This window comes from Rhinolophus hipposideros (genome assembly GCF_964194185.1).
Source record: "Rhinolophus hipposideros genome assembly, chromosome: 8".
Taxonomy (NCBI): domain Eukaryota; kingdom Metazoa; phylum Chordata; class Mammalia; order Chiroptera; family Rhinolophidae; genus Rhinolophus; species Rhinolophus hipposideros.
Window position 1 is genome coordinate 87,422,106 of NC_138054.1, and position 23,692 is coordinate 87,445,797.

General features: G+C 55.5%; 1 protein-coding gene across 4 annotated transcripts in view; it reads right to left on the reverse strand.

Annotated features, from left to right (window-relative positions):
* Window positions 1–20,830, reverse strand: part of TNFRSF1B (TNF receptor superfamily member 1B) — a 36,141-nt gene extending 15,311 nt beyond the window's left edge. For 3 of the 4 annotated variants that reach the window (XM_081057700.1, XM_081057702.1, XM_081057703.1), the window contains exons 1-4: window positions 20,644–20,827; window positions 2,752–2,851; window positions 903–1,031; window positions 282–431 (exon numbers count right to left, since the gene is read on the reverse strand). In XM_081057700.1, coding sequence (XP_080913826.1) covers window positions 282–431; window positions 903–1,031; window positions 2,752–2,851; window positions 20,644–20,721 — 457 coding nt within the window. In that variant the 5' untranslated portion in view covers window positions 20,722–20,827. Of the gene's footprint in view, window positions 1–281; window positions 432–902; window positions 1,032–2,751; window positions 2,852–20,643 lie in introns of all 4 variants that reach the window. The other variant, XM_081057701.1, reaches the window with a different exon arrangement.
* Window positions 20,831–23,692: the final 2,862 nt, after the last annotated feature.

Below are 23,692 nucleotides of genomic sequence, written 5' to 3' on the forward strand. Positions count from 1 at the left end.
CTTCCTGCTCTCCAGGGTCACGCGGGTTCATCTTCCTGTGGCACCACCCGATTTCCCAGTAGCTTAGGGATCACTTTGATCCATCTCTGGATCCCCAGGGCCCAGCCCACAGTAGATGCCACAGGAACGCTGGAGGAAAGAACGAGTGGGGAACGTGTGGACAAATGGGCAGCTGGCACCTGGCTGCCACTGACAACGTTCCCAGGCTGGGCTGATGAGTTGATGCCCATAAAGGAGAGACCCAAAGGGGTCCCCAAGGCCCACTGGCCCTGGCGCCATACCTGGTTTGACCACACCAAAGCCGGGGGGACACTTGCGGTGAAGTACACACTGCCGGCACCCCTCCTGCCTCTTCAGCGTGCAGTACCAGCCTGGCTGGCAGGTGCATATACGGTTCTGTACCCGAGTGCAGGCTTGAGTTTCCATCTGGCCTAGAGGGGGAAGAAGGCAGCCCAGGGTCATTCCTGCCTCCACCAACTCTGCCCACCACCACGCCACTCTGTCCTCCCAGCCCCAGCCGGCCTACCACCTACAGAGAGCTCTGATCTCCAGCAGGCTGGTGGGCCCCACCCCTCCTCAGCAATGGGGCAAAAAGAACACTGGCCATGGAGTCCCAAAGACTCAGTCTTGCTCTGGCTCCATCACAGCATAAGCAACCAAGCCTGCTCTCCAAGGTACAACTTCCTTAACTCGAAACTGGGCACAGTTCTCCCACCGCTGCTCTTGGCCTGCCCGCCCTATGGAGCTATTGAAGAGGATGAAAATCCCATTGATAAAGAGGAAAGAACTGTACCCATGCAACCGCACGCCGTGGGGCATGGAAACGATGGGTCTGGGGTAATCCCAGCCAGCTTGCAGCCAAAGGGGGCGATGTTGAATACCACCCCTCTTGACCTACTCACCAGAGCTGCAGCGGGACCCACAGCTCAAGCACTCAGGGACCCAGTTCCAGAGCTGGGTGTATGTGCTGTCCTCGCAGGCGGTACACACTGTATCTGAGGTCTTGGTGCAGAAGACTTCTGCACGGTAACCTAAGAAAGCAAGGGTCAGAGGTCTCAGTGGGATGGGGCTTCTGCTCAGATCCTGGGCTCATCCACTGTTCCCCAGAATCCCGGAGTTCTATAGCCTAGCTGGGAAGGCTCTTTAATGGGGTTCCAATTACTCTATCGACCCATCTCACATCTAGCATGTACCCCCTGTCACTCTGTCTCTGAGCCCCCGCTGCTCTTTCCAGATGCCTGAAATTCCACCATTGGAACTGCCTGTTGTTAGTCAATCACATTTTAGTGAGAACTGGTTTGCCAGCTCCTTTCTTTATATTTGGCTAAAATTATCCACCTGGGAGTATAAACTCGAGGGAAAAAAAGGCAGTAGGAATGTAGTATAGTTCCTATCAAGGCCTGAGGAAAAGGCATGCCAGGGGATAGGACACCACCAAGGCAAACCTTTAAAGAGTTTTTCTGAGCCCTGAGCCCTACGCTGCCATATTCACTGCTGTGCTAATCTAGCAACTTCTTACAAAGACCCTGCCAGGTAACAGAAGAAAGAAGAGTCAGTTCCCCTGGAGTCTCATAAAATAGCTGTGGAAGGTGACAGGTCTATATGTGCCTGCCTATATCTCAAGCGAATGGCTCAGAGCCCTCCAACGGCTTTCTGGATCCTACAGAAAAAAATCTAAACTCCTTACCACAGCCCCTGCTTACTTACTCAGTCTGGGCCACACATTGGCCTTGCTATTCCTCAAGTTCACCGAACAGTCTCCCACCTCAGGGCCTTTGCACTTGCTGTGGCTCCTGCTTAGTACGCTGTTTCCTGCATACTTGCATGACTCACCCCATCCCCTCCTGCACGTCTCTGCCCAAGTGTCAGCTCTTCAGAGGCCTTCCTGGACCAGCTGGTATAAAACAACATGTCCTACTCCATCTGTCTCTATCTGCCTTCCCCTGCCTTGTTGTCTCCACAGCACTTACTCTCTGATAGGAACACACATCTATTTCCTTTGTTGATTCATTTGTCTGTGCTTCTATTGGGATGCAAAATCCACAAGGGTGAGGATTTTGTCTGCCCTGCTCTCAACTGTACTCCCAGCCCTTTGAACAGTGCCTGACACTTAGTAGGTGCTTTGTCAATATTATAGAAATGAATGTATAAATGTATGAATGGACAGACGACACGGGGAGCTGGGCCACCCAGCTTCCCCAACTGGGGCTAGACCTCAAGTCCACCATCTATGAAATGGATAAGCATTCATTGATTCAGTCAAATATGTACTGAGCACCTAGTATGTGCCAGGCATGGTGCCAGGTGCTAGGGATTCAGTGGAAAACAAGCCCAGTCTCTGTCCTGGAGGAACCTACAGTAGGGGTGACAAAAGAGGAACCAGGCCACGCTAGCACAGGGTAAAAAGAGCTGCTGCCGAGGGAGACACCAGAGACCATTGGAAGTTCAAAAGAGGAACCAGATCTAGCCAGGCAGTATAGGCAGGCTTCCTGGAGGAGGGGGAGATCTAAGCTGAGGTCCAAAGGATAAGTAGGAGTTTATCAGGGAAAGGGAGTTGGGAAGAGGGAACAGCCTGTGCAAAGGGCTCAGAAGCAAGAGGCAGCATAGGGCCAGTTCATGGAACTAGAAGTTCCGTAAGAATTGAGGGCTATGACCCTGCCCCTTAACCCTCGTACACACACTCCCTCCAAGGCCTCAGCCCCCAGAGACCCAGCCAGTCTGAGGGTCAGCATCCCAGTGGCTGTCCCTCACCAGGGGGACACATGCTGCAGCACATCTGCGTCTTCTCCTCATAGTACTCTCTCTGCTTGCACAAGTTTCCAGTCTCCGGGGCATAGGGGGTGAATGCAACCTGGAAGGGGGAAGAACAGTCATCAGCTTGGCCACCTGTGGATTCTGTCATACCTGACGCCCAGAGTCCCACCCTGTGTCCTGTAAGTGTTTGGCTGTCTCCCCGCAAAGGGACTTCTCCCTTTGGGAAGGGTGGTGGAGGTAAAAGCAGGGAGAGTCCTGCCTTCCTTCACCTACCCTCTTCCTCCTTCACACACGCATGTCTGCAGGTGGAGGCACTGAGCCAGCTCGCCGGAGGGTGGCACTGGCTCCTAACACTGCCCGGGGTGGACACAGAGTCCTGAAGCTGGCTGAAGGCAGTGGCCTCACTTAGAGAACCACAGAGCTCAGTGTAACGTGGCCCTCTACCTAGGATGTTTCCCCTTCCCTCCTTCCTGCACCTGGGAATCACCCCTTCATCCTTCCAGCAGATTACTGCATCCTCTGGGAAGCCCTCCCAGCCTGACTCGGGTTCCCCCTCTTCTGGGCTCTGAACGCTGGATATAACAATCATCTCATGGTGCTGAAATGGGTGACCTACTTGTCCTCCCATCCTGCGTGGCTGTGCACGCACGCACATACACACACTCCACATGTCTGTAGAGCACAAGGCAGACACGACGGCCTCATCATCTCTAGACCCTCAGCTTCCAGCACGTGGCCCACGGCAGAGCTGGTGCTCAGTAGGTCTTTGTTGATGACGGTCACGACAATGACCACTTCTTGAGCACTGACAGAATGCCAGGTGTTGTCCCAAGTGCTCCAGGTGCTCTAGTCAGTGGGTACTGCTGCACCCACTCAGATCCCCGACACCAGCCGGGCAGCCCTGCACCCCACCCCACCTAGCTGCCGTGAGTGTTGCCTGATAATGACCCCCCGCCTCCAGGAGGGACGGATGCTCTAACTGACGCTGCGGTAGAGTTCATGCTCCAAACACACGCCTGCCTCCCCATCTTCCCTCATCCAGCTGCCCACCACCTGGGGGTCGTGAGTGCCCGAGCCAGGGCAGCAGGGTCTTTGGCTGGCCCGCGCATTGAGAACCAGCAAACAGGGACACCTGCTGCCTTTCCTGCTTGGCCTGGCAGGCAGCCCCAGACCCACCCTGGTGTCACAACAACCCCCAAGGGCTGGGGTTTCCTGCTGTGGAGCAATCTGAGGCTCTTCTTGCCCCCACGTTCTTGCCTGAGCTGCCTCCTCTGCCTAGAATAGCCTGGTGCTTCCGCTAATAAAATTCTGTTTATGCTTTCTGACAGCAGGCTCCGCCGAGGGCTTCCCTGCCCACACCTCACCCTGACTAATCACAAGTACCCCAAATCCTGACCTTCCTCCTGGCACACAGAGCTGTGCTCCCCCTAGATGGACGCCCTCTGAGGTGGAGGGCTGGGGTGCCGCTGCTATTGCCCCTGAGCCTGGCATGTCGTAGGTGCTCATGGGGACACTAATCGAAGCAGCAGCCTTCATTACAATGTCCTTTCCTGGAGGGGGACCAACCTTGGCACCAGAGCCATGAAGCCCAAACATGGGAGCAGCCACCAAGCTGGCGGGCCCCTGAAGCCCTTTCCCTACCCCCACTCCCACCCCAGGCCCGGGGCCAAATCCCAGGAAGTCAGCTCTCGTGAGGGTGAGAGAGATGCTGGTGGCTGGCATGGGAAGTGGGAACCATTCAGCATAACAGAATCTAAGAAATAACTCCCATTCCAGTCTGGACCATGAGCTCGGTGCCCGTGGCTGCGCGCGCACACGCACATACGCACACACGCACACACACTCCATCCCAATCCTTCCTCCCTCCCCATTTGGTCCCGGAGAGGGCTGCCAGGCACCTTATCAGGGCTCCTCACAGAAGGGGGTGGGGCTCGCTGCCAGTGACTAAACCACATGGGGGGCCTGTTATTAATACCAAGCTTGGGTGGGGGGGCCAGGAAGCTGTACTATTACAAAAGAAAAGAGGCAACCTCCCCTGGTGATTCCATTACTTAACATACAGGGTTACCTGACACCCACAGGGGGGCAAGATGACCTGGGGTAGGGGCGCATGGAGGAGACCCAGTGATCAAAGGGGGGCGCCCCGCAACCAGAGATCTCCACCTTCTCCCTTGCACGCACTGTGGTGGAGGCCTAACTGCCCCCCTACTACCCCCGCAAAATGGTCTTTCCTGCCGACTGTTGCTGTGTGGCTTCTCCCAGGAAGGGGCTGTGCCTCCCGCTCTGATGCTGCCTCCCCCCTCAGACTGCATGCCAGAGGGCAGGGAGGGACCACACAGGATGGCCGGACCCTGCATCCCCACGAGTACCCCCTGCAGTAACTAGGGGAGCCCCTCACTCATGGGGGCCAGGGTGTTCTCAGCGGGGCTGGGGAGACAAACACTCACCCCCCAGGACAGCCCCTGGGGTACAGCACAGGGAGGCCTGCCCAGCTGGGGGAGGATTTCTTGACAGGGCCCAAAGGGCCTGATGGGAAAGGGCCCTGCCTGAGCCAAGTTTGGGCTCTCTCTCCACCCACAGGCCAAGAGTTCCTGGACCAAGGCAGGAGGCTGGGCCCCGTGGCCCCCAGGCCACTGCCCAGAAGCCTCCACATGGCCTCCCCTCGGGGTCTTTTTCTGTTTCAACCTTGCTCTCAGTGGCCTTCCCTACACTTCCTCCTGCCACTCTGTGTGATGGTGGTCAGCCCTCAAGCAATCTCGAGGCCTGTTTATCTTCAGAAAGAAAGAAAAAAAATCAAAAAACCCACAGCCCTGTCATGGCTAAACAATGAGGAACAGAAAGCCCCGCAGCTGAGCGGAACAAAAGGTCACTCCCTCCACTGCAGGGTTTCCCAGAGCAGAGGTCTGGCAAAACCACAGCCCTGGGAGCCAGGCCTCAGGTCACCACAGGGGCCACACAGGCCTGGGGTCCCTGGAGGTCCCCAGAACGTGGCAAGCAGCCTCTGGGAAACATAAGGCAATGGAAGCTTCCAGTTCTCTTGGCTGGTGCTGAGGAGGCTCAGATCCATGTACCACCCACCCATCCACAGGGGAGCAATGACTGACATTTTAAAATGAGGAACTAAACGGGATAGTAGTTGATTCACTCAGCATGTTTAGCAGACCCAAGCTTTCAAAATACAGGGTCCCCAAGAAAAAACTTGGAAATCACTGATGAGCGTTAAACCATCCATTTAAAGGCAGGACAATCTGTGATCCAGTGGGAGTGAGGGATTAGAGAAGATAGATGATAGACAGGTAGATGGTGGACAGATAGGTAGATTAGACAGAGACTAGACAGACAGACAGACAGACAGATAGATAGATAGATAAAAGGAAGGAAGGAGAGAAGGAGGGAAAGAGGAAGGACCATCTAACATCCAATTTGTGAGGCAGGTCTGATGGTGTCCACTTCCCAGATGAGAAAAGGGAGATAGAAAGCTACTCCCTGGTCTCCCAAAGGCTCTGGGTCATTCCAGGGTTGGTGGCAGGCTGATGGCGGATTGTGCATAAGGCCATGGGGGCCCACCCCTCACCCACCACAGCCTCAGAGCTGTCAGGGTCTGCGGTCCCCTTTCCTCTCCTTGACATTGGCCTCCGTCCTCCGAGGACAGGAGGCACCTGCGCTCAGGAGTGCCTAATGTGCCCTGAGCACCTCCTCCATCCCAGGAGCGACTATGTGAGTTCCATCTGGGAGAGGCTCCTCACCAACATTTCACAGATGCTCAGCGAGGTGACAGGACATGTCCAAGGCTACACCAGAAGAGCTGCATGCTTTGATGCCCCCTAACCTGGCTCCCTTCTCCTGGCTTCCCTCTCCCCTCAACACAGACCCAGGACCCCAAGACCCTCCCACCACGTGACCTTCACCTCTCCTCCAGGTTCTCAGCTTTGGCGCTTCAGGGAGGAAGGAAAACAATGGGACATTTGCTAAGCACCTACTATGTGCCAGGCAAGGTTGCACGCACTTTATAGAATCCTACTTCCGCCCAAAGCAGGAGGGTGTGTGTCCATTTCACAGCTCAGGGAGATTATGTCGCTTGTCTGAGTTCATTCAGGAAGGAGAAGACCAAGCTGGGATGCGACTCTTGCCCTGGTCCCTCTGGAGAAATCTTTGGTCCCTTCTCTTCTTCAGGACAGCTAAAGGAGCCAGCTCCTGGGATCCGCCTTCCACCTTTGTCCCTGAGTCACTGCCATGCCACCAGCCATCATTCATACACTTCCACAGCAAACAGAGACCGGGGTGCTGGCGCACACGTGTTCTCTCTCACTCAGGCTCTCGTACATGTATACACACGCACACACGCATGCAGGGGACCCCTCTTGGCCACAGGCCAACAGCCTCTGACCTCAACTCTGACCTGATTCCCAGGAGACTGCCAGGAACCTCAGAATGAGCCAGTCCCCTGCAGCAGGCAGGGACGTTCAGCACCTAAGACCCAGCTCTGCCCAGAACTACCTGTGTCCCTGGGCTCCAGACAGGGCCCATCCTCAGGCTGGCAGCTCCTCAGCACCAGGAGGAGGGCAGCAAAGGCTCAAAGGAAGGAGTCCGTGAGCAGAGAGGGTTGGCCCGCTGATCAGCAGCTGTGCCAAGTGCTAGAAGGGCACGTGGGAGCTGAGGAAGTGGGAGCGGGATTCAAGCACCACAGCTCAGAGTTGGCAGGAACCTTTAGACATCCCAGACGACCTCCCATTTAATGGTGGAGACCGTCCGGGGCAAAGGTGGAAACGTTCACGCATTTACTCATTCATTTATTTATTCATTCAACAAACATACTGAACACCTGCTGTTCTAGGTGCTGGGCAGACCGCATTGAGCACGGCCAAGTCCCTGCCTTGGGGAGCTGAGCTCTAGTGGGGGAGACGCAGACACGCACGGTAGAAGAATGCGAGGTGGCAGTAGGAGCCCAGGAAAAAGGAAAAGCAGCGAGTGACAGGGAGAAAGTGCTCGGCATGCTCCGTGCACAGCCAGGAGGCCAGGGCAGCTGGGCCAGAGTGGGTGAGGGTGAGGGTGCTGGTAGACAAACAGTGGCAGCACCTTCTCCTAGAAGCTTGCTCCAAGCCAGCCATTGTGCAGTTATTTACATACATCACTGTCTCCCTCAGTCCTCATCCCCGCACCACGAGATCAGTACGTACTACAATTATTGTTCCCCAGTCACAGATGAGAATACTGAGCCTCAAAGAGGCCTCCTCACCTCTGGCCCAGTTTCTTCCTGGCATCAAGTTGACACCTGTGTCTCCCCCACCCCAGGAAGATTGGATTTCAACCCCTCAGGTCTACCCCAAAGGTCCTCCCTCCCCCGCTCAGGCACTCCCTCTACTGTGGGTGGTAACTGGATTCTCTGTGCCTCAGTTTCCTCATCTGCAAAATGACGCTGTGGGCCTGGTGGATGCTCTGAGCCCTTTCCAGCGCTGGCTTCTTAAAGATGTGTGTCAAAAAGCTCAGGCCCTCCCGAGACCTCAGAAGTACTGGGTGGGTGGGCGGCCCACCCACATGAGAGGTGGAAAAACTGAATGAGCTGGGAGCTAGGGTGTGAGGCAAGCCTGAAGGTGGGTGTGGGGTGGGGCTTCCATGACCCAGCCTTTCCCTCATCCCCTCTCCCAGAGTGAGGGCAGCCTGAACAGGTGGCCTCTGTGAGGAAAGGAGCCAGAGATGTCTGCCCTCCCAGGTACATAGACACCTGGCATCATAGGAGGTGCATTAGGTTAGGTTAAGGGCTCTGGGTGCATGTGCTAGTCATAGGGGACTTGGGGACATCACTCTTTCTGAGTCTCAGCATTGTCACCATAAAATGGTGACATAATGCCTTGCCTCCTCCTGGGGTTGTTGTAGGAGCGAAGGCAAGAGGTCTTAACTTGGGTCTGTCATCTTCTCCCAGACGCCCAGGGGACCCACGGGTGGGGGGAGCTCTGAGGGTCTGCACAGGCCCTGAGCTGTAGACTTGTGTCAGACAGAGTATTAGGACTGGGCTCCTTCTGCCTGGGTTTCAGCTGAGAACAGGCGAGGCGAGGACAAGACCCCAGGCAGCAGGTTGCCCGGTTCTAGTGAGGTGCTAGATGGCCCATGTGGGCCTTGCAAAGGCAGGGGCAAGTATGGGGAAGTCAACCTGTGACGCTTGCAGTTATGGGGTCACCCATAGGCTGGCCCCAGGCCAATTCCTTGAGAAGCCTAAAGTCAGGAGACCATGGCAGGCCAACTGCAATGACACGGGGGCTGAGGGCTTCATTGAGGCAGGAGGGGGAGATTCTCACAGGCCAGATGTGGGCTTCCTAAGACAGTGGCCTCAGGTTGTCTCAGAGGGACTTTACTCAAGGGAAACACCTAGAGGCGTAACGGGACCCCAAAATAAAGAGTCTGGGTGAGTGGCAAAACCTAGAGGCTGGAGGTCCATTAGGTGGCCAGAGGACACAGTGTGCAGGATAAGGGACAGCAATGTGGCTGTGAGGCCCTAAAAGAATGTGAACCTCAGAGGCCAGTGAGGGCTAGAGAGAGCTATAGCCAGACTAGACTTACCTGGCGAGTCAGGCAAGACTCTTCCCGCTAGAAGCTCCCCCCACCCTGTTCCTGACTCCCGACCCCCCCCCCCTCCATTCACCCTGGAGGATCAGAAACCACAGCTGGAAGCCTAGACTCAGGGGCTGGGGGAGGAGTCAAGGTGAAGGGCGGAGCCAGGGACGCCACGCAGGTCTGAGTCTGGAGTCCACATCAGCTCTCTCTTGAGAATTGGGCAACCCTGCACCAGCTGACTTCTTGCCCAGCACAAAACCCTGCATGTACCCCAAGGTACCCTTCTCCTATTTATAAATAGACAATGAGAGAGAGGAAGACAAAGAGAGGCAGGCCTAGAAAAGGAGGAAGAGTTGGCCGCCACCAAGATGGGTCATCTGAACGCACTATGCTGCCCTCTGCTTTTCCTGCCACCATGAGTGCAGCATTTTAGGGTCTTCAAGGCTTTTTCATTTTCCGGAGACTCCCCTTAGATGCCAGTACTCTTGAAATGGAGTCACAGCCAGCCTCCCCAGGAACACCCTGGGGAGGGATCCCACAGAGTGCCAGCTGAGGGCAGAAAGGGCATGAGGCTGTAAGGAGGCCACAGGGAGAAGCTTCAGGCTTTGGGGAGCAGCACGCCTCCCAAATTTAGTCTTTTCCCAGAACTGGAAAGAGCGACAGAGACTGTCCAGACCCAGGAGAAGTGCCTACTATGTGCCCAGCGCTGGGCGCGTTCACAAGCATTCTCTTGTTCTATCCCTGCAAACCCAGCAAGGTCAGTATTACTCCATTTTAGAGACACAGACCCAGTTCTGCAGATTCCACACTATGTCCAATGCCACGTTGCCAGCAAGCGGCAGACAGGAGCCAGACACAGGTGCGCCTGCCTCTGTGTTCTCCGACAATTTCATGCCCTGTAATCATTTTACAGACGGGGTCCCAGAGATGGGGGGTGACTCCTCCGAGAACACACAGTGAGCAAGGTGGAGGTGGGCTCAGTAACTCTTCCAGGCTAAAGGGTCTCCAGGGTTCCAGGGGCAGACACCGCAGCTGTGGGGAAGGGCAGAGGTGTCTGCCCAAGGACCCGGGGACCCCCACCCAGGTGGAAACTGTCTTCAAGCAATATAGAAACCGCTGCATTTGCATAGCAGGTCCCAGGGGCCCCGGGGTGTGGTGAGAAACAGCAGAGCCATTTGGGCGTCCATCGTAGGGGCTTTGTGGGAGCCCTGTGGACCGTGGGGTGCAGCCACATCAGGGCAGGCCAACACCGTGACGACCACATGGTGGAGGCTCGTGTGCCGTCACGGGGAGAAGCTCAGCATCTGCGTCAGGAAGGACCAACCACATCACAGGTGGTGGCCCAGGGGTGACACATCCCACTCCAGTCCTGTTCCTTGTGATGTTGCTTTAGAAGTGTGCTGGGGGCAGACAGGAAGCCCCGGCTGGCATCCGGTTCTCAGTGCAAGGCTTCGTGTTAGTGCCAGGACACGAAGGGGCCAAGGAACCCTAAGTCTAGCTGCAGAGAACACCCCAACCCTTCCTTTCTGCCCCCACCACGGCCTGTGGATACCACCTCCTCGGTCCCCTCCTGGCTCCTGCAGCCCACGACCCTTGGCGTCTCTTGCCAGCGGCGCCTCCTCACTCTTGGTCCCCAGCCTTTCCAAACAGACCTGAAACCACCGTCCCACACCCAAGTCTGGCTCTGCTTAAAAGCTTCCATTGGCCCCGCTGCCTTCAGGCCGAAGCGCGCTGTCCCCAGTGCCCGGCCCTGACAGCATCTCCCGCCCGTCCTCACCTCACCCTGCACCCTCACCCTCACAGCCTCTCACCCAGAGCAGCACCTGGCTCCCTCGCCCTCCTCCAAGCTTTTACTCCTGCTCATCCCTCTCCCGCCGCCCCCTTCGCAGGGTTAACTCTTCAGCTTCTTTCAAAAGTCCTCTCCAACACCATCTCAAGGAAACCTCCTCTAAACCGCCGGATGGGGTCAGAGGGCCCTCCTGGGGGCAGCCACGACAACCCGAGTATATCTCTCTACAGCCCAGACCATTTCCTGGTGAATTATTTGTTTTCCCGTGTCTCCCCCTTAGGGCAGGGACCATGTCCTGCTCCGCCTGTGCTAGTGTGAGCTCTGAGCCAGACACCCAGGTTTTCATCCCAGTTGTGCCATTCACCAGCCTGTTTTGTCATCTATAAAATGAGGACAAAAACAGTGCCCGCCACATAGGGCTGTTATGATTCACAGAGTCAACTTATGTGAAGTGCTCGGCACGGTGCTGGCCGTTAGTAAGAGCAGAGAGTTCCTCGTACGGTTTTTATTACTCATCGCTCTACGCCCAGCCCAGGACAGGGCCCACAGCGGGGCCTAATAGATGCTGAATTGTTAAACAGAAGCAAAAGTTTTAATTTCCATTAGCTGAAATGAGTTGAAGCTAACATGAGAACTGGGCAGGAAATGGGCTTAAGAAGAGAGGGGGAGGTGTCCCCAGGGAGCGGAGACTGGGTGGCAGCTTTCAGGTAAGAGCCCCCCACAGCCACCATTACCTCTGGGTGGTGGTTTAAGCACAGAGCTCTGGAGCCCGACTGCCTGGGGTGGAATCTCGGTTCTGTTTCTCGTGAGTGGAGATCCTGAACACATGGCGTAACCTCTGTGCCTCAGCTGCCTCTCGCATAAAACGGGGACGTAACGGTACCCCGCCATGAGGGGCTGAGGAGTAAAGACATTCGGTGCGTGCAGTGCATTAGACCCTTGCCTGGCACCCACCGTGCACCCCTGGATGTCAGTTGCAGCCCTCGGTTCACTGCACTCTCCCAGCGTCTCCCAGCCCCAGTGGGAAGTGACAGAAAGGGACACTTTTATTCCACCTTACCAGTGAGGAAGACCAAAGCTCAGAGAGGAGCTCGGGGTTCCCAAGGTGCTCTGACAGCAGAGTCAGACAGGTCCCCAGCCTGTGGAGGCATATCCCATCTCACACCTGAGGTGAACAGGCTAGCCCTGCCCCGTCTCATGTCCACCCAGCACAGGCCAGGGTGACCGAGGCCAGGCTCATCCTGGGGCTGATCGTTAGAGCGCCAAGAACACATGAGGCTGACAGTGACGAGAATAAGGTCACTTGGCTCGGGCTGGGGCAGGGCTGAGGCCAGAAGGGCCTCCTGTTGCAGGACTGGGTGGAGAGGGACAGCGGGCGGCTCTTCTCCTGAGTACCTCTGTTCCCACCCTAGGTCTTCTGTCCAGTCCAAAGCCCTCCTCCTCCTCCTCCCTGAAGCCTTCGATCTTTCCTTCCTATTGTGCTGCTACTCCCTCAGCCCAGAGCTCTTGCCTAAACTATCGCAATAGTCTGTCTTTCCCACTGAGGCCAGAGTGATCTTTCTAACATACTCTCTGTTCTGGTCACTCCCTTGCTCAAAAACTATCAGTGGCTCCCCATTACTTCAACTCCTGATAGGAGGTGAGTATGGTAGCCGAAAGCATGGACTCTGGAGTAAAGATGCTTGACTTTGAATCCAGACTCCCCTCTTACTGGTGAGGGGTAGCAAAGGCGTTTGTTTTGGGGGTTTTTTTCAAGTAAATGAGGTTAATGAACCTCAGTCTTTTCATCTGTAGAATGGAACTGACAACAGTACATACCTTGTGGGGCTATTACAAAGATTACATGAGATAACACAGGTACAGTGTTTAGTAAGCACTCCAAAAATTAGAGTTGGTACAATTTTTTAATATAATTGATATTACGAATTTCTACTTCCATAAACTGGCCCCAAACAGCTTATAGCTTCACGTGCCATCACTGCCCCTAACAAGTCTTTTGCTCCAACTACGATGGTCTAGCCATTATCCCCTGCTATTCCTGCCTCCACGCCTTCTTCCTGGTATGTACTCATCCCAACCCTGCCCACCCTCAAGGCTTAGCGTTTAGAAAGATCCCTGTGTGGTCATTGTGGGAAGAGGGCCGGAGGTGGGCAAAGTCAGGAAGGTGACAAGAAAAGAAGAGGGCAGTGACCGAGAGGCCAGGAAGAGAGTGAAGCCATAGGGTGTGGGGGGTGAGGAGGGAAGGAGGGGATCATGCCATAAGGTGGGGGAGGTGGGACTCAGGACAGGAAGAAGCAGGATTTGGGGTTTGTGAATCCAGAGGAGCAAGGGATTGGAGCAGCAGGTGACAGGTTCACCCGGGACAAGTTGAACCTGGAGACCCTGTGAGTGGCAGAAAGAAGCTGAGCTGTGGGTCAGCAGGAAGAAGTACAGGCAGAGGTACCCCGGACTCGGCAGGAGTCCCACTAACAAGGCAAAGTGCTGGGAGCCTTTCCCTAGAGACTCACGTCCAGTCCAGACCTGGGCATTCTGAGCCAGGGCCATGTGGAGGCCAGAGCTGCACTCCACCCCCTGCCCAAAGCCACCAACTCCCCTCACCCCTTCCCCCAGTATAACATTGGAGGCCACATGACTCTAAAGGAGGGTGGGTGAGGTCCTTGCTGATCTCAGATTCCAGCTGGGGCAGCTGACATTCCGAGAGGAGAAGGAAAGTAGCCAAGCCCTCCCAAGCTGGAGCTGAGCCAGGACTGGGCCTCGGACCCCTGACTCCCAGCTCTAGGCTTAGGTCACTTCGCAGAGTCTGGCATCTCTCCTCACAGGCATTTGAGAAGGCCTCCCACGGACAGCCAGGAAGACATCCTGCCTGCCTGCCCCCAAACTCCTTCCCGCTCTGCTCTCACCCTCAGGCCCACTCAATTCTTTGAACCCCAGGCCACATCAGCCATACCCACTGCAGGCCAAGCTCAGATTGAAACACACCGGTGGGCCACTGTCTGGATGGCAGAGCAAAACAAACAAAACCCCCTGGGGATTTCTGCCCTGTCTCTGGTCAGAGCCGCTGGGTCAACCCAGATCCTGTCTCCAAAGCCAGGGACAGAGTGAAGGTTTGCTGGCAACTCAAGGGCCCAGCACTCTGGAAAGGGATTCACCCCATGGCTCTCGAAGTCATTCCACACTGCCCGTTTCCCCACACGTGCACACTTGCATTTGCTACCAAAAGCCAGAGAGCAGCTGGCCCCCCTGTGGCCTGGGAAGCAGGCTGGGTGTGAAGGCACTGCTAGCGGGCCTTCTAATTCTAGGAAGGATCAAGTCCAGTGATTATAAACCTGTATAGGTGACGCCTGAGGGCAGCCTATCCCCACTCCTCTGCTAAGATGACACGGACGCTCAGAAAGGTAGGGCTGTGTTTCACAGTCAACAGGAGAACGGGCAGACACACAAAACCCTCAAGGCTCAGCTGGACTCGGGGCCTCCTGAGCAGCTGCCCTGTTCCCGGCATTGCTGTCACTCGGGGCAGAAGGAAATCTACTCTTCCAGACCCCATTCGGTAAACAGACACTTCCTCCGCGAAGCATGCACCCCAAACCACAGTGATGTCACCACCGTCTGTGACCTCACAACATGCCGTGGTGGAAAATGACTGTGGGCCCCAGAGGGGTCCCAGCCCCGCAGTCAACAGCTGGGCAGAGGGGGACAAAACGCCCAAAGCCGTGAAGGAGGCCTATAGGACGCAGAATGGGGCGCCCATCGCCAGTGACAAAGAGCTTCTTCAAGGAAACTGCCCCCCCACTCAGGGCTTCCTTGATCCGTGGGTTCCAGACAGCAAGCCCCGCAATGGATACCCACAGCATAGACTTTCCCACAGCCTGGGGCCCCAGAGGGTCTGGCTTCTGAATTTTAAAAAGGTGCTAACTAGGTCCTAAGGAGCAGGGAGGTGGAAACCCATGACCCGGTTCCTCCTGAGAGCTCTGCATCTTGTCTTGGATACAAGCTGCCAGGAATTCTCGATGCCACTGGAGCCTGAGTCCAGCAAATCATTCCAGCCAAAGCAAGTGGGATCGAGATCAACAAGGAGAGAGGCTGGGAAGCACAGATATCAACGGTGGGAGTGCTGGGCTTTCCTTCCTGGGAAAACTTTTAGACTCCCTCGCCCCTAGTCCGTGGCCTTTGTCAAACACATGCAAAGCTGACAATTCCGCAACCTTCCAGGAGAGCAATGGGAGCAGCGCTGTTTGGGTTTTATAGACAGGGATGCTTAAGGTCACACAGCAAGCCAATGACAGCGCCCAGACGGGCTCTCTGGTCTCCTAACACCCAGGATGGTGCCCCTTCCTTGGAGCCCTGCTGTGTTGGAAATCATGTGGAGGCTGGAGAATGGACAGCATGACCTCAGAAGTGCCTCCACAGGGCTTCCCCTCCTCAGGGTGACAAGTAAACAGAACCTTCAGGATCACAGAGGGTCGCGATGGAAGAGATTTTAGAAACAGCCTGGAATCAGCCGTGCCCATCTTACAGGTGGGAAAACTGAGACCTTCTGCAGCCCCGTTTCATAGACATCATGAGACTCCTCCATACTATGCCAAATGCACCCCTCACACACTCTCAAATGACACACAGCACCTGTCACTCACTGAAAGGAGTGGGGAGGGGCAGAGTAATGATTTCTGACCCCACAGCCTTTGCCATATGCCCAGGTCCTAAGGCTAGGCAGTTGGGCAAATTGGGCAGTTGGGTTTAAGAGGCCTAGCAAGGGGGCATCTGCGCAGGAAGCATGGTCAGGCAGGAAGAAAACTGTTCTCAGGGATGCTGGGCAGGAGCTCTGGGCAACTGGTGGTCTGCCACCCACACCTCAGGGCCCTGTGGCTAAGAGCCAGCGTGTCTCAGCCCGTGCATTGCCCTGGGACCCAGAGTCAGGTCAGGCCCTGTAAAGCCATGAATGCTGAAATAAATAGCCACCAGTGGGCTGCACAGCCTATAAAGTACTTTTAATCCTGACAACCAGCCAGTGAGGTGAGCATCATTCCCATTTTACAGATGGGAACACAGAGGCTCCCAGAGATGGAAAGAACTGCCAAAGTCATCCAGCCTGTAAACAGTGAAATAAAGATTTGTGCTGAGGTTTAAATCAGAGGCTGGGCCCTTCTCCTAAGTCATCAATACTGCTTCTCTGTGGCTGGCAGCATGTCTGGAACTGGGAGCCACAACGTCTCCACTTTGTTCCTGGTTCTCCAGTGGCACCCCTCTTCCTGCCCCTAAGCCTCAGCTTCCCTCCCTGCCTGCTTCCGGGCAAGTCACATGCCTACTGGGGCCCTGAGTCACTGCCAGTGGGTGGCCCAGTCACGAGCCAGGGTTGGGATGTGAGGGGGTGAGCACTTTGGGGAGAGCACCCCTAGCCTCAGCAGACCCAATATCGCAGAGAGACAAGCCCAGAGACATAGCCCAGAGAGAGGAAGACAGTCTGGAACCCAGCCCTGTCACCACTAGGTTTCCAAACTCTTCTAACTCATCCATAAAATAAAGGCACTATAAAGGTCCGATGAATATTTTTGGACACTTATTCTATATTTTTTGCACACCTATATGCCAGGCACTGTTCTAGGTCAGTCCTTCTCAACCAGGGGCAATTTCCCCCAAGGGGACATTTAGCAATATCTGGAGACGTTTTTAATTGTCACAGCTAAAGGGGCGGCTGCTACTGGCATCTAGTGGGTAGAGGCCCGGAATGCTGCTAAATATCCTATGATGTGCTAGGCACTCCCCACAACAGCAACATAGCCCAAATGTCAAGAGTGCGGAGAATGACACACCCTGTGCTAGGCTATGAGTCCATAGCAGTGAACAAGTCCCGGCCCTCACTGTGCGTGCATGCTACTGGGAAGACACAATAAAAGTGAAAGATATCTAGTAGGTCATGAGTGTTCCATAGGAAAACAGCAGGTCAGGGAATGAGACAGCTGGTGGGAGCTTTTATAGGCAGGATGGTCAGAGAAGGCCTCTCTGAGAAGAATTCATTTCAATAGAAGGATGTGAGGGAATGAGACCAAGGGACATCAGCAGAAGGGACATTCAAGGCAAGGGGAAAGCAAGTGCAAAGGCCCTGAGGCAGGTATGGGGGAGGGCGGCACGTCTGAGGAACAGAAAAGCAGCCAGCATGGCATAAAACTGAGAACTAAGTTGATGTGTAGAGTTAAATGTCACACACACACACACACACACACACACTGGTTGGCATCAAACTCTTCTCCTCCCCCCTGCCCACCCCCACATTCTTCCTGGCTATTCCTCCAGGAAGCATTGAATGGTTAGGGCCATAAAATGTCTCCCAGCCCTGGGAGGAGCACTCCAGGGGCCACTGGGCCAGGCCCCAGGATGACAGCGAGGACCATTCTCTGCTATAAGAAGGCCAGGCAAGTTCTCAGTCTTATCCTCTCCAACGCCTTTCATACCCACTCGGCTCTGAGAGGAAGGCAAGGTAGGAAGTGCTTTCCACATCCACAGGTAGGAAAACAGGCTCAGTAACTTAGCCTAGGCGACAAGGGCAGTTAGAGGCCGAGCCCAGGTCAGTGAACATTGACAGTGTGGCTCCTAGAAGGCTGGAGCCAGGTCATGGTCATCTTGGGGTCCCTAGAGCCCAGTACTGGGCTGGGCTTGGAGATGGTGTCCATAATGTTAGGGGAATGAATGGGCGAATGGCACTGCATCAAGATACCTGGCCAGCTGGCCACTGCCCTCTGAAGGATTGCCCGAGCAGTGGGCCACATCCTCAGTCAGCACACAGGTTCTCATCTGGGCTATGAGGCATGGGGCAAAGGGACACCCCTGAACAGCAGATACCCTGGGTCACCCATCTCCACTCCAATGGCCAACGTCCCCAGGCCAGCCTGGGAGCACCCAACCTCTCCCCTAACTTGAGCTGGCCCCAGGCCCCCGGGTATTGAGGAGGCAAACAGCAGCCCCTCCGCCTCAAGACTTTCAGGGATACGTAGGTCAGAACCAGCAGGTAGGAACCCCTCAGTCCCCTCCCCAGCAACAAGAAAAGCTAGACTGCTGCCCCCCCCATCCCTATCACAGGGCATCAAGCATTTACCTATCCTGCCAACTTTACTGGCATTTACTTATCGAATGAATGAACGACTAGATGAATGAATGATGCATTCCATACCAGCCAACAAATACAGCTTTCAAAGGAGGCAAGATCCCTGATGACACAGTGACTCTGCAGTACCTTCGGCCAGCTCAGGTCACATGGGGTCCTTTCTGCAACTCAGTCTAGTTACAGCTAACATTATTGAGTACCCACTGTGTGCCAGGGACCCAGCTGGGGGTCAGAGCAGGGATACGGACACAGGGAGGGTATAGTGCAAAGAGCCTTGGTATCAGGCAGACCTGCATTCACATCGCACCCACCCCACACCCCAGCTCTGTAATCCTGGGAAATGTCATAACCTGAGTTTCCACATCTCTAAATTGAAACAGCACCATCCACCTTTTAGGAGTTGCTGTAAGGAAGATTCTAGTGAGGATTTGTAATAAAGTCCTACTACAGTGCCTGGCACTTAGTAGGTCTTCAAAACAACTGGCGCTATTATGCTGGCGATCATGAGGAAGAAGACCCACAGTCCCTGCCCTCAAGGAACTTTCCATCTGTTGAGGTGGATAAGACACAACTAGATAAAAAAGCAGAATGTGTAGTCTGTCCTGGAGACAGACAAGGGCTCTGAGAGTTCAAAGAAGAAAAGATTAAATGCAACAGGAAGAATGAAGAAAGGCTTTCCTGCAGGGGGTGGCATTTGCAAAAGGCCCTGAAGAATGGGAGCAAAGGGTGTTATCATGGAGAGGGGTCGGGCGTGGGGTACGCACGTTTCACAGGGTGTAGGGCACACATGCAGAGGGGTAGCAACAAGAACCCGGATACCTCACTCACTCGGGCCTGGGACACCTGGGGGAGTTTCTGCCGGTCACAGGAGGTTTCGCAGGCAGGGAGAGAGAGGCTCCAACTTGAGGAGGGTCTCCTCAATGTGATACCACCAAGGAGGATCAGGAGGAGAGGGAGCAGAGGCCAGGAGACCCCCTAGGAGGCTGTGGAGACGGTCCCAGAAGGAGGGAACCTGAGATGACTGACACAGGAGCTGGTCAATAAGGGAGGGTAGTGAGAGACGGGAGGGGAACCCCTCAAACAACTCCAGAATTCGGGCCTGGTGTCCCGTGGGCCACAGAGAAGCCCTATGCCTCCTCCCCCAGGGGCTCACATGCCACCAGAGCAGTATGACATCTCTCAAAGCACTTCAGTCAGGCTGGGGACAACAGCCACTGGCATCCACGCTCAGTTCTCAGACTACTCAGGACCACCTGTTTCCAGGATAACCTCTGGGGCAGCCCCCCAGGACCCACCCTGGCACCCACTGCGGTGAGTCAATTCTGGCCCAACAGCCTCCATCCTCTGCTCTCCAGAATTGGACTCTAAAGATGTCTTTAGTCTTAGCCAGTGAGTCACTCACATAACCACGTGAGTCAATGCCATCGCCCACCTTCCTTCCTGGTTGAGATGTCCAGACATGAGAGTCAACACACCTTGTGTCCCTCTGAGTAGGATTAGGAGGAAGGGATGAAGGCACTCCTCCTCCTCAGGCACAGGGGGAATGGAAGAGTGCCCCCCCATGCCCTTCCGTGAAGTAGGAGGTGTTTTCTGAGCCTCAATTTTCCCTCTCTGTAAAATGGGGTCCTTCTATCTTACCAGACCATGGTGACAGCCAGAAGAGGCAAAGGACAAGCAATTCCTCTACCTTGCTATTATGGTGGGTGCAGTCAATACTGAATAACTGCTCTGGGGTGGGGAGGGGGCTGCTCTCTCCATTTTCCTGGAGCCCCTTAGAGATCACGTCTGCCTTGATAATCACCCAGAAAGCCTCTCTCACGTCCTCTGTCCCCAGAGCTCAGGCACAGGCCCTCAGGGGAGGTGAGCCCAGGAGAACCTGAGGACACTGTCTCCTCCCCATTACCCTGGAGCCCACAGAGAAGAGGCCCTAAAATGGCTGCTGGACATACCAGGTGACTCCTGGGGAAGGGGTCTGGGCAAAGGACCTGGGAGACAGCCCACTGTGCCCTTATCAAGCGCTTACTGTATAACTGGCCCTGTTCTTTCAGGCACATCGCCCTTGTATTTCTAAGAAAGAGGAAAACCATCGCCCAGAGGAGGAGGAAGTCATCTGAAGAGGGTGCCGGGTGTCGGCAGTGGCGGCAATGCCCCCACTCAGACCACCTCCTTCACCCCACGGGAGGGAAGGCTCGGTCGTGGCAGTCGCAGGGGTGACGGGTTGGGGTCCAGGGTCTAGCTGGGATCCCCAAACGCCGTGGCCGAGGGACAGAGTTCCGCCCCCGGCGCATAGGTGCCCCACCAGAGTCCCCAGCGGGTCGCCAGCGGCGCACTTCGGTGGGGGGTGGGGGCGTGGCTCCTCGGCGCCGGGCCAGGGCCCCCCAGGGTTGGGCTTTGCGCGCCAGGCCGGGTGGGCGCGAGGGGCCGGCGCTCCCCGTGGACCGCGCAAGGCACCCACCTGGGCGGGCACGGCGTGGCCCGCGGCCCAGAGCTGTAGTCCGACGGCCAGCGCGGCCCAGACGGCGGCGGGCGCCATGGGGACCGGGGGTGGCGGCCGAGCGCGGGCGGCTTCGGCGGGCCGGGACCCTCACTCCTCCCTCCTCCGCGCCTTCCCTCCGGCACCGCTGCGCTCCCGCGCCTGCGACTGAAAGCGAAAGCCGGCTCTCTTAAGGCAAACGGGGCGGGGCGGGGCTAGAGGACACACCTCCTCCTGCCTCCTCCCACGGCCCCCGCCCCCCAACGACCGGCTGCCTGGCAACCGGACCTCGACTCACCCCGACAGGGCCCAGTCTGGCCCCACTCTCCAAATCCGGCTCTGGGTCGATACCTTCCAGCGTCAGCCACTCCCAGACCTCGGTGACCTCTCAACCTCCCTCTGACGACAACTCCCCTAACACCCCCCTCCCAGTGTGGGGGCCCGAGACCTGCCCTGGGGACAGGCTCCCACCAGGTTTGTGGCTACCCTGAGCCTGTGCCCCTTGATCTGCTCTGCGACCACCTACCCCTCCCACCCCTGCAGGCTCCCCATTCCTGTTGGGGTGTGGCACTACTTTGGAAAAACATGCCACAAAGCTGAGGGTAGCTCTGGGGAGACCACCGTGGTTCTAGATCATTCACTCATTTAGACTCTAGAGCCAGACCACCTGGGTCTGAATCTCTGCATCAACCTCATAGAGTTATTATAGATTAAAAACTATGTAATACCCATAATATAGTATATATTATAGACGCATGTATACTTACAAAGTAAGTATATATGTAATGTAGTAAGCTCTGTATACGAGTATGTATTAGCTGTCATTACTATTATTTATTTGTTCAGCTATCCTTAAATATTCTTCAAGGCCTTCTCAGTGAGCCAGACCCTGTCCTGCCTTCCTTCTTGAGTCCCCTGTCCACGTGGCTGACAAGTAAACAGAGGCTGGGACAGAAGCTTTCTAGGAAGTCGTGGGGACCCAGAGGGCGGCTGGCCCAGGCCAAGGGCCATGAGGGCTGGCTTCCCTAGAGTTTACATCATGACTGAGCACCCACTCCAGTTGCCATCTGCACCCTCTTCACTCTGATGCCAGGGCCAGCCCTGTGTGACCAGAACATATTTCCTCAGCCCTGGGAGTCCTTTGTCCCCAACACACAGGGCATTTCTGAGGGGTGGGGAGGGCAGGGTAGCAGGAGGTGATTCTGTTCCCCCTTGTTCCCTCACTGTAAGGCTACCCCAAAGAGGTACAGGTGCCCCCTACTCTCGGCCACCAATCCCGGTGATGGAGATAGCAAGCATGGTGCTTCTAGGCGCTGACTGAGAAACTGGAAGTGACTCCGAGGAGATGGAAAATCCCACCTCTTGATCAGGAGGCTGGGAAATCACCTGGTTCCCACACGTTTGTGAGAGATTGATCTCACGGAGGGTGCAGATAGCACAGCTCACAACTGTTAACTCCTCAGAGAGCATCAGCCTCTAAAACTTGCATGGAGATTTCTTCTGACCCTTCCAAGTCTCACCTGGGAGCAGTTCTGAGGACTCCCTGATCCATAAGAGAGCCAAAAGCCCAGAGAGAGGTGTCACTGGGCAGAAGCAGGGGTAATTGATTTGCCATGGATGTCCCCTACACACCTCAAATCCAGTGGCTCCCACTGACTCATCCCCTCCAATAGAAGCCCAGCTCCCAAGCCGTGCGTCCTGTCTCACTCCAGCTTTGCCACCTCAGGCCCATCTAGCCAAAGGTTCCTGTCACAAACCGTGATGGAGCATGGGCTGTGTGCCAGCCCTGGGGCGCTGGGCATTCAGTAGAGCACAAAGCAGACAAGAATCTCCCATCAGTCTTGTGGTCCCTAAACTCCTGCGATATACTCCAGAGTGGTTCCTTATAGCTCCTCCTGCTTGGCCCCAGGGAAAAGGAAGAACCCCCCACGCTTCCCCCAAGAGGCCAAAGTGGGCATTCAGCACAATGGCGACTCCTTCCCCCAAATCCTGTCTCTTGGCTTCTCCAACCCTGATAGCTTGTTTAGACTGGAGGTGAGCAATGGCAAATTCTGGGTGAACCAGAATTGGACGTGGAATCTCTTAGTATGACATGCACAGGTGGCCCAGGACTCTCTCTTCAAGGTGGGGTTTGATCTTGGCACCCACCATATCGTAGCTGCCATTGAGGAATCTGGTAAAACTCAGTAACAGCACAGGGGGCCCTTTAAAACGCTGCCCCAGTGTGGATCACTGGCCCGTCTCCTCCTACCCACAGCCCATCCCTGGCTTTGGCTTTGGCCATTTCTCACTTGCAATGCTCCAGCGGCCTCCCAGCTGGTCCTCTGGCCTTCAGGCTCATCACTCCAGTCTGTTTTTTACGCTGTGGTCAGGGCCAGCTCTCAAAATCATAAGGCTGTCATATCATTCTCCCCAGTCCTGTAGGTCTCAACCAACGGGTGATTTTGCCCACTGCCCCCAAGCACATTTGGCAATGTCTGGGAACACTTTGGGTTGTCAAAATCACAGGGAGCAGGGGTAGGTACTCCTGGCATTTCATGCACAGAGACCAGGGAGGCTGCTAAATATCCCACAATGCACAGAAAGGCCCCCAAAATAAATTATCCAGCCCAAAATATGATAGAGGTTAAGAAAACATGCTTTAGTCCATGGCTCCCCACAGACTTCAGAACTGAGCTCAGCTTCTTCAGCGAGCTGCTGGAGGCTTTCACCTCTGGGCCAGCTGCTGGCCAGACAGATCTCCCCAACTTCACACTCTAACCACCCTAAATAACCCCAAGTTCCCACCTCCACGCCGTGTCCACACAGGTTCCTCTGCCTAGAATGTCTTTCCCTTCTGTTGCTTGGTCATCTCTTTGTCATTCAGATCGAAGCCCAACTCTCTCCTCTGTGAAACTTGCCCTTAACCACACCACCAACCCAGGCAGCGGTTGGGACTTCTACAGACCGTTAGCAAAATCCTCCCCTCGGCACGGTGAGTCGCTCACATGTCCCTCTCCTCTCTTAGTAATTGTGATACTAGCAGTTATTG